A 16,648-nucleotide genomic window follows, 5' to 3' on the forward strand; every position below is an offset into this window, starting at 1 on the left:
TTGGATGCCTCACAGATCTCAAATTTCTTCCTCAAACGTGTTCTTAGTTTGAGGCTTAGTTCTTAAATTTCTTCCTCAAACGTGTCAAGCTTCCTCTTGCTTAGGAATCATCCTTGATTCCTCACTTTAATTCACACCTATGTGTGGTGCATTAATAAGTTTAACAAATCTGGTTGGTTTTTATGTCTATAATGTATGTCACATCTTCCCTCTTTTCTTTTTCTTTTCTCCATCTCCACTGCAAACACCTTGGTCCATACACTATCATCTCTTGCAAACGGCTCACAAGTATTCTTCCTATTTCTAGTCTGGCCTCTGTATAATCTATATGGAGGTAGAAGTGATCATAATCATCTTAAAGTGGAAATAGGATTGGAACACATCAGTCTACTGCTTAAAATCTTTTAATGACTTTCTATTGCACTTAAGAAAAACATTCATATCAAGTAGGTCTCTCATGGCCTATAAAACCATAAATAATTTTTCACCATCTCATTCTCCAATACTGCTTTATCTTAGCCTTTCCCTCACTTTCTAGCCCCACTGCTTGTCTTTTTCTTCTTAACTGCCTCCAAACCTTTGCCTATATTATTTTCTTTGCCTGAAATACATCTAGTCTCCCTGTGTAGCCATCTCTTTCTTATCCTTTAGCTTAAATGACACCTCCTTAGTAAGACATATCCTGATCCACTTTCCTCCATTATAAAGATTGAAGTCTGTGAATGAGTTAGAAAAAGTTAAAGTATATGTTAGATACAACTTTCAAAATATGTTTTCTTAGCAGAGTGTTAGCAGTCACAAAAAGACAAGAGATAGCATTTCCTTTTGATCTAGCTACAAAATCATGCATATTTTCACATTCAAATCTCTGGGACTGAGAAACAATTGTCCCTAAACCATAAATGTCTTTTTTCCTTGTACACACTACATACTGCTTGTCAGAATCTACTACTTTTTCCATGTCCAGGGCTGAAGAGTACCATTAGACACTGATTCTTATTTCAAAAGAAAACATACAAAAGTTGTGGGTCAGATGCAAGAAATCAGCTCATTATCAAGGTCCTAGTTATATATAATATCCCATTCCCATGGCCCACAATTCTTACCTGAGTTCCCAATCCTTTATTACCTCAACCCTTTGCCTAGCTTCCTGATCTCAAAGATACACAAATTATCTGTTCCTAGTCCCTGATTCTTAGTCCCTGATGACAGGTTTATCTTCTTAATTTCAAATCTACTGCTTACTTTCTGATCTCCTGGTCCTGGTTTCTTGTCCTACCCCTATCAAATAGAGAAATATGTTGGCTATTACAAATAAAACTGCTATGAACCTTCAAAAAAAGAAATATGTTTTGAAACTTACAGTAATTTTCAGAAAAGGAATGTCTCCTTCAAAAATTATTTGCTATTGGCCAGGCGTGGTGGCCCACGCCTGTAATCCCAGCACTTTGGGAGGCTGAGGTGGACGGATCACAAGGTCAGGAGATCGAGACCATCCTGGCTAACATGGTGAAACTCCATGTCTACTAAAAAAAATACAAAAAATTAGCCGGGCATGGTGGCGGGCGCCTGTAGTCCCAGCTACTCAGGAGACTGAGGCAGGAGAATGGCTTGAACCCAGGAGGCGGAGCTTGCAGTGAGTCCACATTGCGCCACTGCACTCCAGCTTGGGCAACAAAGCGAGACTCCATCTCAAAAAAAAAGAAAATTATTTGCCATTTACTTTAAAAAATATATGTCATTGGAACAATAATTTTAAAACACAGGAGAATCCCTAAATTTAATTAAGAGAATATTCCCTCTCTAGATGTCCTGCAGTAACATACAGACACTCCTAAGATACACAAATATCTCTAAAGAAAATTACTTAGAATAGGCATAGATAGTGAAAGAGCTGGGATTACAAATTAAAACATGAAATCTGTATCAATAGGTAGTGACGTAAAGGTATTAATATTAATCATAACAACATTTACTGAGGTGTTTCTAGAGGTGCTGGGCTCAATGCTAATTATTTTATATGCCTGATCTCACTGAATCCTCACAATCACTCTCTGAAGTCAGTATTATTAAATACATTTCAAAGACAAGGAAACTGAGGCTTAGAGAGGTTAAGTAACTTTCCCAAAGTCAGTCACACAGCTAGTAAATGTCAAAACTGGCTTTTGACCCCAGTTTAACTCCATATTCCATGCTCTTAACCACTATGTTATACTGCCTAAATACAGAATTTCACATAGATCCAGAAGACCTGTATTCAAATTCTGACCACTTCATTTATAAGCTGAGTGACCTTGGGCAAGTCACTTGATCTCTTCAAGCCTTGCTTTTCTCATCTCTAAAATGAGGACTATAACTGCCTCCTAAGTTCATCAAGTAGTTTCAGGGTTTAAAGGGGATAAAGTTAAGGAAGGTACTATGACTGTTATCCACTGCTCTATAAAGATATGCTGCTGTGGTTACATGGCAGTCTTAGGAGCACTGATGGTGCTTTCTATTTGTAAGGATATTCCCCGATTTGAGTTCAAATGAGGGATGTTAGGCTCTAACCAGGGAGAGAACAATTTAAATAACTGGAGAAAACATCTTAAGATAAACATAAAAACAACAGGAATAAAAGGCACATTTATCCTGAGAGCAGACAGAGTAGCAAATGTTACCTGGTTCCTCTGGCTGCATGAGGTCCTGTTCAGATAAGACACTCTCTTGGAGTTTACTCTCAGAACATCGTGGAAAGACTGAACTGGGGGGAAAACAAGCAGAAAGGCCAAGAGTCCCTTCTATTGGAGGTAGTGTTCTCTTCATAGAAAAAGAATCTGGAGACTTCTCCTTTAAAATAAGCAGGTTAAACAAACTATTTCATGATTTTATATATTTAATATTGATATAAACTTTCCTAAAAGTTGCTAAAATATTTAAGAGAAAGAGTTCAAAGTATGCCAACACTCCACAACATTTACTTCTTAATAATCCCCAAAGGCTCAAAAACATTTTGCTCTGTTGTCTCTGTATCTTAGTTGCTCTAAATTTCAATTTGGAAGCTTTATTTTTCACATGGCGGGGGAAAACTGTGTGCATTTTCTCTATACTCCCTAAGAAACAAAAAATTACTTAGGAGATGTAAATTAACAACAACTACAAAACACTGATGGGGTATTTCTCAACTTTTCCATATATGCTTTTTCATAATAAAACACCAGATTTAACCTTTTTACTTCAAAAGAAATATATTGGCTATTACAAATAAAACTGCTATGAACCTTCAAAAAAACATGTTTTGAAACTTATAGTAATTTTCAAAACAGGAATGTCACCTTCAAAAATTATTTGCCATTTACTTTAAAAAAACATGTATGTCATTGGGGCCGGGCTTGGTGGCTCACGCCTGTCATCCCAGCACGTTGGGAGGCTGAGGCTGGTGGATCACTTGAGGTCAGGAGTTCGAGACCAGCCTGGCCAGCATGGTGAAACCCCGTCTCTCCTAAAAATACAAAAAAAATTAGCCAGGCATGGTGGTGCACGCCTGTAGTCCCAGCTACTTGGGAGGCTGAGGCAGGAGAATGGCTTGAACCCAGGAGGTGGAGGTTGCAGTGAGCCAAGATTGAGCCACTGCACCCCAGCCTGGGCAACAGAGTGAGACTCTGTCTCAAAAAAAAAAAACAACACATATATATATGCCATTGGAACAATAATTTTAAAACACAGAAGGAAAATCTCTAAATTTAATTAGGAGAGAATATTTCCTCTAATTGAAGCCCTTATTCCTTTGTTTTCTCATTTCATTGTTTATAGTATATAACCTCCCACTGCTCATGAGGCTTAACTAAAAGACAAAAGAATGTAGCACTATATAAGATAATTAAGTTCTACAGATTTCTGAACAACATAACATTGTGCCTATAGTCAACGACACTGTATTGCACACTTAAAAATCTGTTAAGTGGGTATATTTGTTGTATTTTTACTACCATAATAAAAAAAAAAGCATATAACAAAGTGAAAGTCAGTCCACCTGCAGTTGAAAAAACAATTCAGCATTCAATGTGAGGTGATAAAATAGGACTATAAAAGGATGCTTTTATAGCACCATTGTCTATATGCAAAAGTTTTCTATAATTTAAATTTTCTAATTTGTGTCTTTAAAAAAAGCATTAAGCTTTTCTGAATTTTTCTGAATTAACTCTAAAAGTTTGTTAGCACTCAACTCTAATAATTTTATTTAGCAAATTTATCTGAGAAGACCCTTTGATTTAAAAAGAAAACAGATTTTTTTCTTCTAGTTTTCTTTGCAGTGCTAGATAATACTATTATACAGAATAGGCCACAATTGTACCCTCTCTCTTCGCCGCATACGTGCTGATAGAGTTCTCTGCAGTACATTTCCTGAGGTTAAACTGCTATACGGCAGAAAAGTCGCCACAGATAAGCAAGTATCATTTATTTCATTGAATTCAATTTCTTTTGCCACACCACGATGAGGAGCAGCAAAAACTACCATGTGACATCCACCACAAGCAACCTGCAGCATAAATCCACAGAAAAACTAATCAACATTGGCTTCAAACACAAATGAGTTTTTAACAGTTATCAGCTGTAAGACATTTATTTAGTGGTAGGCTTCCTAGACAGACTGACTTGGTGAATCTCTCAGTCTATACGTATGTGTGTGCACAATGAGAATGTGTACACAATATGTATACAATATGTACACAACTACCATACATATTCTTTAAACATTGTGATTGAAAATTAGAACAAGTTTAATCCACCATTTTACTTTCAATTTAAAATAATATAGAGAAAAAAATACTTGGCAAATTACATTTCTCCTTACAGTTAGAAAATGTTATATTTTAATCTGGGAAGAACATTAAAAATGTGAAAAATTACTCAGAGAAGTTCTACTAGAAGATTTTTTTTTTTAAGTATAAATCAGTCTCTTGGGCTAATTATGTCTCTAAGCCTTCTTTATATGAACATTTTCTAAGTTTAATGCTTAAAAGTCCTTAGAGGAAAATAAATGCAAGTATGCGTGATTACTTGGGTGATGACGGAACAATAAAAAATGAAATCAGCATTCAAAGAATTTTGAGAAATAAATCATTTTCAAGAAAATGCTAAAAAAAAAACCCCACAGTGCAGTATTTTCTGTACATAGGTTCTAGATACTTTATAATGTTCTATTTTTCCTTCATAATACTTAAAAATTTTAAATTTATATATATTTTTGTATATCCCTTTTAAAAATTATAAGACTGTAATGAATAAGTCCTCAATGAATGCGGTCCTGGTTATTTTGTTCATCACTGTATACAGTACTTTGTATTTCTTTTTTTTTTTTTTTTTTTTGAGATGGAGTTTTACTCTTCTCACCCAGGCTGGAATGCAATGGCACAATCTTGGCTCACTACAACCTCCGCCTCCCGGATTCAAGCAATTATTTTGCCTCAGGATCCCGAGAAGCTGGGATTACAGGCACCTGCCACCACACCCAGCTAATTTTTGTATTTTTAGTAGAGATGGGTTTCACCATGTTGGCCAGGCTGGTCTTGAACTCCTGACCTCAGTTGATCTGCACGCCTCGGCCTCCAAAGTGCTAGGATTACAGGCGTGAGCCACCGCGCCCAACCAGTACTTCGTATTTCTTTTACTTAGCACACTATCTTACCCATAGTAGGCTTTCATTAAATGACTGTCAAATCAATAAATCAAAGTGTTCCATATTATGAGACACTGAGTCTTTGGAGGAAAAATTTCAGTATTATCATCAAGTAAATAGAATTTTCAAAAGTCTAAACTTAACTGGCAAAAATATTAAGAAACAATACAGGTATGATGCGTGATGGTGACGTGACACTGAAATAATACATCCTTAACCTAAGAAAATTTAGCCAAAAAACCGTATCTTCAAAACTCTTTATTTTATTTTTTATTTTTTTTGAGACAGAGTCTCACTGTCACCTGGGCTGCAGTGCAGTGACATGACCTCAGCTCACTGCAACCTCCACCTTCTGGGTTCAAGCAATTCTCATGCCTCAGCCTCCCGAGTAGTTGGGATTACAGGCGTGTGCCACCATACCTGGCTAATTTTTGTATTTTCATTAGTGACAGGGTTTCACCATGTTGGCCAGGCTGTTCTTAAACTCCCGATCTCAGGTGATCCGCCCGCCTTGGCCTCCCAAAGTGCTGGGATTACAGGAGTGAGCCACCGTGCCCTGCCAAAACTCTTTATTATCAGACTTTCTGTTGTGCAGGATTTGAGAGTCTAACATTTAATTCAGCAAATATTTATTAAAGACTACTGTGAGCAAGGTACTCTGCTGGGTGCTACACAAGATACAAAGCTTGCGGGCATGGCACAGTCCAGCTTTCAACAGATATATGAGAACGAAGCAGAAGAGACAAGATTTCAGCAAAAAGGAAGATGCTAAAGGAGGAAAATTAGGAGCAACACATTTTCTGAGTGGCATAATGTCTGACATTTGGCTTTTAGGAAACAAGTATATTTTTTAGATATATATGATACTCTTCCATAGAAACATAAAATTACTTATTTTCTATGAAATACTGAAAGACTGAAATATAGTAATATGAAAATATAAACAGGGAAATGTGATGCCCTTACCAATTTAACTATAAACCTCAAAAAATTAGAGCACAAAGTAGGAATGAAGTGATTGGTAAAATTCTCCAGTCCAAGTCCTAATTTTCCGTGGCGACCATCTCCAAAAGTATACATAAGGCCGATATCTAAAATGCAAAAATAATGAAGAGAATTATAAAAGTGTTACTTGTATGGATCTATTTGTAAACAGATAGACATGTTAACTCATACTGCAATTATAATTATCCCCCTCAAATTCTGCATTGAATTTACTCTATTGATCTTTCCACACTCTCTATGGTCTCTGTGGTCCTGCATGTAACATCAGGCAATAAATATTCTGAGAATAAATCAATTAACCTTGGTGGTTTGTGAAGTTGATGACCTGTCACGCAAGGCAGTGTGTGGAGCAGCAGCAATACAGAATGAGAATTTGAGATACACATCCATATATTCCAAGGGAAGGAGAAGGAGATGCTTGTATTCTGACCCCCACATCCCAACACAGTCTATTCTCCTTTTCCCTGAGGTCATTGATAGATCAGAGTTTCTCAACCTTGGCATTATTGACATTTGGGGCCACATAATTCATGGTCATGTGGGTCTGTCCTGTGCACTGTAGGATGTTCAGCAGCATCCTTGGCCTCTACCCACTAAATGCCAGTAGGACAACTCCATTCTGCAGTCATGACCATTAAAAAATGTCTCCAAACGTTGTCATGTGACTTGGGGAGTGGGGGATGCACAAAATCTCTACTACTGGCTTAGCTTAACTAATCTGGCTCCCGGGCTGTGGAATACTGTTGAAGTAAATGCCATAAGCCAAAAATGCTAACTAATTCCTATACCAAAACCTGGGTCTCCTCTGAAACTGGGCCCACAATGATGATGAGTAATCTTGTCACTTCTCGCCAGTTAGCCCTTTTGCTTACTGCCATAGCAGCTATTACGAACCTTCACACTCCTTTCTTCAAGCTGCTCCATCTCAACTGGGGTAAGTGCCAGGGAAGCAGAAGTAAGGGGTGTTAATATGGTTCAAAGGAGGGGAATTTTCCTCTAGTCTGGGGATTAGGGAAGGCTTTCAAAGGGAAACCTAAAGGATGAGTAGGGCTTAGCTGCATGAAGAAGGGAGCAAAGAATCTTCCAGGCAGAGTCAGCAGTACATAGAAAGCCTCTGAATCAAGAGCAAACGTGGCTTGGGCAAGAAGCTGAAAGGCAACTAATATGCCTGAAGCACTAAGGGAAGAGTGGTAGGAGATGAGTCTGAAGAGGTGAAAAGGGACTACACAGAGTGTCCTATTAGTTCGGATGAAGGATTTTTGAAGTTTTATCTTAAGGACATTTAGAAGGAAAATGAATGGTTTTAAGCTGGGAAACAATTGGGTCACCTTTGGGGACTTCTGGTTTAAGATGGCAAAGTGACTGCATACTAAGCAAATCCAAGAGAATTGACTGAAAAATCATTAGAAAGAATAATATAATTCAGTAAGGTGGCAAGTATAAAAATCGATTTACAAAAATAAGTAGATTCTCTGTAAATATGTAAGTAAGTGATATTCAGTGTTTGGACTCTTTAGACTATTTTTTTTTTTTTTTTTGAGATGGAGTCTCACTCTGTCACCCAGGCTGGAGTGCAGTGGTGCGATCTCGGCTCACTGCAACCTCTGCCTCCCGGGTTCAAGTGATTCTCCTGCCTCAGCCTCCTCAATAGCTGGGATTACAGGCACACACTGCCATGCTGGCTAATTTTTGAATATAGTAGAGATGGGGTTTCACCATGTTGACCAAGCTGTAGACTCTTACAATTCTTACTATTAAGTATTTATGTCCTTCTTTTATATATACTCCTTATCACCTTTACCCCTTCTTCCTCCTTCTTTTCAACCTGATTTCTTTACCCAAATGTTTTTTAAGGTTTGCCTTTTAAATCTGATTGTCTTTTGCCTGAAAATATAAATCCCGATCCAAGCTGCCTGATGGCACTTTCAACCTCAGAGAGCTTTTAAAAATATGAGCCACTGGCTATAATGGGGAACTGGCAAGAGCTTGCAGATAACCCACTACATACTGCTCATTAGTCCTGGAGGAAAAAAAAAAAAAAAAATTCCACACCACTTGCCCTCTAGGGACGACTGATGAACAAAAAGGCAAACAAAGTTAATGTTCAATTATTTGTGCTATAACTCTTTTTATCAGGAGTAAAGGTACTATGAAAATTTAACTAAATAATCGAATTGTATGTTAGATGACAGATTAAAAACAGTATGTATTTACTATCAGTGGAAGATTAGAGTTGATGAAAAATGACAGTAAGGACAGATAAAGTGACATTAGGACCCTATAGTTAAGGGATACACAACAACTCTTAGTGGATGATGAATGAATAATACTTTTCATATTCTATATAATGCTATTTCATGATACGTTCTCAAGAACACTGATACTTGATCATGGGCAGGTCATCCTCTCTGAAAGCTTCTTTGGGGAAGAAGAAACAGTGTATCTTGCATTTGCTGATTCCTAGTTTCCCTAGCCAGATACCATTAGATGAGCAGTAGTTTTTTCAGGAGCTTTTTCATAGCAGTAGCTTTTTCAGAAAGAAGGAAAAAAAGTAGAAATACTAGTACATGGATTATGTCAATATACTAGATGATTTCTGACTTTCTGATGCTTCACTTCATATTTAGACAGAAATAGTGAAATTATATACCCTTTTGTCACAAAGCATTGAAAATTGTGGACTGTATCAATTACCTACATATATGTGACTGAATCATTTAGGGGAGAATCTTTACTGAGTCCTACATTATTAGCAGCACATAGTTTTGAGGCTGATTAGTGGGCTCAAAGGAACATTTCCCTGCATGAAGGAGATACCACAGAGTGGAAGAAGGTATCCACTTAGTGGTCTCTGAGGGGCCCTTCTAACACGTGGAAAGAGAAGGAAAGGAGTCATTCCTGAAAACGCCTCCAGGTGGCAAAAACATAAGAACCGACTCGGCCTGAATGCAGCCCTGTCAGACTGAATAGGAAGAATGTTTTAAAATAAGTTTTTGCTTGTGGGATTTTTCCTTTTGACCTGAGCAGAATTAAGAGCCTTCAAAATGATATAATTTCAAAAAGATTCCTGTTTTCTGACAAAGAATAATACTATGGTCTAACTTCTGACATCATCGGCCTATTGTGAGGTTCTAAATCTTTGGATCATTTACATTTATTCTAAATTGAATTAAAATAATAAAAAGGAGTTCACAGCTTTAGACTTTGGAATAGTAAACATGGAATTCCATTTTTCTCAGCCATTAATTCCTTTACTTAAGTTAGATACATTCATTTCAGATATAATTTATTTTGTAATAAAATATACACAGTTCTATAAATATATAACAGAAATTCTAATCCATACCTGTTATCAAAGCTGTGTGATTTTCTCCACAAGAAATATGACTTATTGTCTGATCCCTAATATTCTCAATGACTTTGGGTTCTGAAGTTTCAAAAAGAAAAGTGCCAAGACCCAGCTGACCAAATTGTCCCAGCCCAAAGGTATACACAGCATTCTCTGAAAGGAAAGGGGCAAATACAAGATAAGGATTATGGAAGCAGACACTGTTACCATCATATCTGGAAAAATTGTCACATTCAACCTTTTATAGTGAAGGTTAAGTGCCTCTGGGGGAAAAAACATTTAAGAATACTTAATATTGAAGTATAAATCTTTCAATGATGAAGGAAGAGAAAAATGAAAAGATACATAATTATAAAAATTGTGACATGGGTATGATTTTATCTTTTACACATAACCATAGTTAGGTAAGTAACAGGTATGATACAAGGCACATAAGTCAGGGAACTACCTGAAACGTCCCCATAATTACATCGGCTCAAAAAGTACCAACTGTCAGCCGGTCGCAACGGCTCACGTCTGTAATCCCAGCACTTTGGGAGGACAAGGCGGGTGGATTGCTTGAGGCCAGGTTCGAGACTGGCCTGGCCAACATGGTGAAACCCCATCTCTACTAAAATTACAAAAATTAGTTGGGCATGATGGCATGCATCTGTAATTCCAGCTACATAAGGAGGCTGAGGCACAAGAATCGCTTGAACTCAGGTGGCAGAGGTTGCAGTGGGCCAAGATTGCACCACTGCATTCCAGCCTGGGTGACAGAGCGACACTCCATCTCAAAAAATAAAAAAGAAAGTACCAACTGTCATTGAGCTAATTCACTACGTCAAATAAAAAAGTGAATAGTGTCTCCTACAGAAAAACTTCTTCCTTTTAAAAGTAGTTTACGCATCACCTAAGGTCAGGAGTTGGAGAAGAGTCTGGCCAACGTGGTGAAACCCTGTCTTTACTAAAAATACAAAAATTAGCCAGGCGTGGTGGCGTACACCTGTAATCCCAGCTACTAGGGAGGCTGAGGCAGGAGAATTGCTTGAACCCAGGAGGTGGAGGCTGCAGTGAGCCAAGATCACGCCACTGCACTCCAGCCTGGGCAACAGAGCAAGACTCCATCTCAAAAATAAAATAAAATAAAAGTAGTTTAATAATCTATTTTATAAAACCCAATTTCAGAAAATTGTCTTGAGAATTAAAACTGATAGTGCATATGCTAGATTTATTCACAAGTAAAGCTTCTTTACTAGGAAATGCAACTATAATAGGAGTGGAAAAGCTTTTCTTTATATTGATATTTTGAAGTGATTCCAAAGGACTTCCAGTAATTCAGTAAATACTATGTCATATGTTTTCTAGAAATGAAAAAGTACAAAAACAGGATACATGAGTGGTGATGAAAGGGTCCTTTTAGAGACATCATGCTCCTGGCTGCTGCATTAGGAAGCACAGTGTCGATTACATTAGTCACTTCTCCTTAGTACGCTGAGTTTAGTACATTGAGTTTAGTACATTGAGTTTCTCCTATTACAGGAGGAAGGGCACGAGCTTGTTATTCAGGTCAGAACCCAAACATTCATTATTACTAGCTGTGGCAAGCAGGTGAGTTACTTAGATTCTCTGATGTTATAATCCCTATCTAATAGAGTTGCTGACAGGATTAAAAGAGAAAACATTCAGGCAGATTTGAAAACATAATACGACACACTGTTGTAAAGAACATTTTTCTAAAAAGTATCTAATCAACTCATTCTATCAATGGGGGTTACAAATGAAAACATTACTGTCTATTGTCATGTGGTTTTACAATTTTTTCTAATAAAAATGTTTGCTTCATAAATAAGACATATAGATATTACTCCTTAAAGAAAATATGCTGTATCAAAGATACGAAGCCATATTGAGGCAATGGCAAAACAGATCTTTATTTTAATATTAAAAAACCATCTTAGTTTAATTAATAATCACATGGCATATTTCCAGTTCTAAATGTTCAGCTTAACAGTAGAATACTGGGTAAATTAAAGCAATTATCTATCTCTAGCTGACCAACAATTATTCTACATTTCTTAGGCTGTCTGATTTTAATTAGCCTGTGAAATGAGGCTGTTCAGGCAGTCTGAATCATGTTACAGAAGTTTTGTTCAGTATCCTGGTAGGTTCCCATTCAGGTGCTTGGATATTAGTGATGACAGCAGTTTCTATTTTATAAAAATGATCGAAGGTGCTCTTATTTAAGGACATTGTATTTAACAACCAACAGAATTTTTGGCCATATCACCTTTGTGACATTTAACAACATAATTTAATGTTAATAAATAATATTACATTAGGAAAATAGATTTGATCAATTAGCTTCCGATTAATATTACTGTAATTTCACAGAATATATTTGATTTCAGAACTAATAATTTGTTAACCTGTAGAAAACTTAAGTTTATCCAAACATAATCTGAGAAGTTAAGATAAATTCTCATTTGCCTCAGGACCCAGACTTCATTGTGAACCCCATCTCACAACTGGCCTTTCCTGTGTGTTGGTAACTGCTGTGGATGACTTACAAAACTACAAATATCACTCTGCCTCACTTAGTGTGTCCCAAGTTCCAGCCTCAGACTTTTTCCACAGTGGTCCATGGTTTCCCTGATCCCAGGGAGAAACTATAATCACCCTATCACTACAACCAGTTTTATTTTCTAATCTATCATGGTCATGTGCAAATATTATGTTTTAAATAAATTCATCAGAAATTAACTAAATTGTTTTTAAAATAGTTTAATGAATGATCCTCTAATAGATTTTTAAGTTAAGAGTTATAGACATATAGAAAAACAAGGCTGGGAAGGTCCTTCATAGAAACATCTAATCCAAGTGCTTTTCTTTAGTGAAAGAAATTGGAACAGGTGATTAGCTATTCTTTCCTTAAGGTCTTACAAAATATTCCATAACTCTCTTAGCAATCCAGTTTAGTATTTAGTCACACTGATGATCAATATACTCTTCAGGTCCATTTCTTCATCAGCTAGGACTAAATATTTTTAAAATTCTGCCTATACTGTGTTCCAGAACCAGGTTCCTCACCAGGGCTGGCTCATAATAAAGCTCTCACAGGTCCATGGAGAAATGTGAAAAACAAGCAAAGTAGTGAAATTTCCATACATATACATTTATACAGTTTAAGGAGGTGTCCTTTATTATACAATTACGTTTTTTATTTTGAAAATGTTCCTTATTTTATGATATGATAGTGCAGTCATGTTTTTCAATGCCCATATTTAAGCAAATGTGAATCAGAAACTGACAACCATCTATTGGTTCTCATAATTTTAAACTCAAATTTTAGATTATTCTCTGGATTGTAACACAAGCTCTTCACTGTTTACAAAGTTATTTATGAACTGTAAAAATTCTCTCTCCATGTTTTTTTCCCTGTATTACCAAGTTTTTCTCCTGTATTCCCCCATTCAATGTTGGCTGCCACAATCAGACAGGAAATGCAAGGACACTTCTTTCTTGCATCTGTAGTGGAAATCTTAGTGGCAAACAATAACTGTTCCAGGTCTGTCAAATAGATGCATCTCATAATTTAAAAAACTTTACTGGTGTGTGAGATCCGAAAGCTTGCAAAAATCTGGAGAGAGCAATCAATTTCTGGAAACATTATACTTAAGCTCAGAACAAAGTCCACAGAAAGTTAAATGTCTTTAAAACCACACGAAAATATCATCCTTAAGTGCATTTATTTTAAATTAAGAATTAAGCTTTCATTAAAAGTATCATAGATTATCTTGTTGCTCACTTTATAGAAAAATATTTTATAATGAATGGTTAAAGACACTATTATACAATCAACCTTTGTATCTGTTAAAATAACCCTAAATGACCTATTAAATTAATTCTTTCTATAATCTTTGTATAAACTAGAGAAAATATATAACACATAAAGTTGCATTTCTGCCTATAGAATGAATTTTCAGATAATGTGTAAAAATTAATTTCAAAGTTTAATTTTTAGAATATTTTCGAAATTATATAAAAATTCACTTTTTCAGCAGGAATTCAAAAAAATCTTAAACCTCAGAATTATTTCCAAATTTAGAGTATAAGTTTTGAAAAAAAATTATTTCTAACTTAGAAAAGATTCCATCTAGAAACTAAAGCTTAATAACCACGACTGGGGCTAGAACAGGAAGCTGAGGAAAAGTAACATCAGAGAAAAAAACATAAAGATAAAATATTCTTCACTTACCTGAAAACATTAGGCATATCATCTTAGAATTGGATATTATTCACAATTTGTCTACAACATTTCTAACTTTGGGTTACTAAAGATTAAGTGGCGACTTCACAAACTGTTAATTTTTTTGTGCAAAAAATATAATAATAATTCACTACCTAATTGTATTATGTACATTACTCATCTAAAATAAATCTAATGTTGAAAAAATTTAGAAGCATCAATTTAGTAAACATATTAGCAAGTAGTGAGTATATTTCAATACAGTGATTAGAATCCTGAGAAATGACATGTCATAACAAATATGAAATTCAGATCCCAAAAGTAACATTACTATTAAGGTTCTAACTTTCTTTTATTATCTGTAATTTAAAACCATACTGCTTTTTAATGAATTACTATAACAGAACATACAACTACAAAGAAATCCCCAAGCTATACATTGTAAATATCACAAAGAAAAGAATTATCAATGACATGTAGAAAATACCTTGAACAAAAAGCTTCTCCAAAGAAGGCATTTCAGGAAAAATGTCAATTTTAGATAAATATAGAAAACATATACATGAGAAAAATTGTTTGTCCCAGAAAATGAGCTAAAAACAATGTAATATGTTGCCATTAAAAATGTTAAGGTCAGGCCAGGTGTGGTGGCTCACACCTGTAATCCCAGCACTTTGGGAGGCTGAGGCTGGTGAATCACCTGAGGTCAGGAGTTCGAGCCCAGCCTTGCCAACATGGCAAAACCCCATCTCTACTAAAAATACAAAAATTAGCTGGGCGTGGTAGTGGGCACCTGTAATCCCAGCTACTCGGGAGGCTGGGGCAGGAGAATCACTTGAACTCAGGAGGCAGAGGCTGCAGTGAGCCAAGATCGGGCCATTGCACTTCAGCCTACATGACAAGAGCGAAACTCCGTCTCAAAAAAAAAAAAGTTAAGGTCATGAAAATGTAAATTATGTTAGCAGAAACAATTCAACAAGATTCATTTTTTTTCTACTTAAAAAAAAATTCCATAGACCAGAAATGTATATTAAGTATAGGAATAAAGGGTGAGAATCTTTTTTGTTTTTGTTTTTTTTGAGACGAGGTCTTGCTCTGTTGCCCAGGCTTGAGTGCAGTGGGACAATCACAGCTCACCTCAACCTCAACCTCAACCTCCCTTGGCTCAGGTGATCCTCCCACCTCAGCCTCCTGAATACCTGAGACCACACCTGGCTAATATTAGTAAAGATGGGGTTTCGTCATGTTGCTTAGGCTGGTCTCAAACTCCTGGGCTCAAGAGCTCTGCCTGCCTTGGCCTCCCAAAATGCTAGGATTACAGGTGTCAGCCATTGCACCAGGCCCAAAAAGTGAGAATCTTAATGGAAAGAGATGCAAAGGCCACCTGACACGAGGTATCTAAGAGTCAAACTCATAGAGGCTAAGAACAGAATGGTGGTCACCAGGAACTGAGGGGAGGCAGGAAAGATGAGTTGCCGTACAGTGGGCGTGAAGTTTCAGTTACTCAAGATAAGTTTCAGAGATCTGCTGTACAATGGTTGTGCCTATACATAAAAATACTGTATTATACACTTAAAAATCTATTAAGAAGGTAGTTCTCATAGTATTCTTACCACAATAAGAAAAAGAACATTAAAAAAATTTCATTAGCCACCACAGAACGCAGGGAACAGAACAGTGGACTCCACACATACCCGTGAGAACGACAGTATGCTCTCCGCCACAAGCTACTTGGATCACCTTCTCGGGAATTTCAGACACCAGCTGGGGTGTTCTGTGATTGCCCAGGAGCTGACTGGGAAGACCTAACTTCCCATTCTCAGGTTCTCCAAACACATATAGCTCACCATCTGCTATTGAAGGAAAAGTATAGTGATTAGTGATGATATACATATGAACAAAAAGCTGGTCTTACCTTCAAAAAAAAAGTTTTGACAAGGATAACAATACATTTGACCTTTCTTGAGAGATATTTTTACCGTATGATAAGGAAATAAAGCTAGATTTTCTTTTCCCCTTGATTATTTTAATCCAATAATTTTCATGAAAATTTCATGACTATCACTACTAATAAACAACGAGAAAATTACTTTAGTGCTTTCACAAAAGTGAAGAATATCTCGTGTCTTTTACTTACTTAAAGCTCCCATAAAAACATGAATTTTGTCTTGCTCCCTATGGTATCCCCAAAACCTAGCAGTGTCTAGAACAAGCACTTAATACTTGTGGAATAAATGAATGAATAATTGCTTTATACGAAACTGGTTTTAGAAAACTCACTTATGTGTGCAGTAAATACGTTAAGTACATCTTAAGATAGCAGATTTTACCCATTTAGATGGCACTTCCTCCAAAGACTCTTACCAAGGAGTTCCTGACAATCACTGTCCTGTCCATACTAACGCTA

At 36.4% G+C, this 16,648-nt stretch overlaps 1 protein-coding gene and 1 non-coding gene across 19 annotated transcripts in view; both read right to left on the bottom strand.

Moving 5' to 3' along the window:
* RPGR (retinitis pigmentosa GTPase regulator) overlaps nt 1–16,648 on the bottom strand; it is a 58,659-nt gene that overhangs the window by 25,487 nt on the left and 16,524 nt on the right. For 8 of the 18 annotated variants that reach the window (XM_054472084.2, XM_054472087.2, XM_063660674.1 and 5 more), the window contains 5 exons: nt 15,936–16,094; nt 10,011–10,166; nt 6,626–6,750; nt 4,334–4,519; nt 2,661–2,829 (listed from right to left, as the gene is read on the bottom strand). In XM_054472084.2, coding sequence (XP_054328059.1) covers nt 2,661–2,829; nt 4,334–4,519; nt 6,626–6,750; nt 10,011–10,166; nt 15,936–16,094 — 795 coding nt within the window. The remainder of the gene's footprint in view (nt 1–2,660; nt 2,830–4,333; nt 4,520–6,625; nt 6,751–10,010; nt 10,167–15,935; nt 16,095–16,648) is intronic. The other 10 variants (XM_063660677.1, XM_054472086.2, XM_054472091.2 and 7 more) reach the window with 4 other exon arrangements.
* On the bottom strand, nt 13,450–13,579 carry LOC129025547 (small nucleolar RNA SNORA31). The gene has a single exon (XR_008497295.1). It is a non-coding gene; the product is annotated as a small nucleolar RNA SNORA31 (small nucleolar RNA).

Source organism: Pongo pygmaeus, chromosome X (assembly GCF_028885625.2).
Source record: "Pongo pygmaeus isolate AG05252 chromosome X, NHGRI_mPonPyg2-v2.0_pri, whole genome shotgun sequence".
Taxonomy (NCBI): domain Eukaryota; kingdom Metazoa; phylum Chordata; class Mammalia; order Primates; family Hominidae; genus Pongo; species Pongo pygmaeus.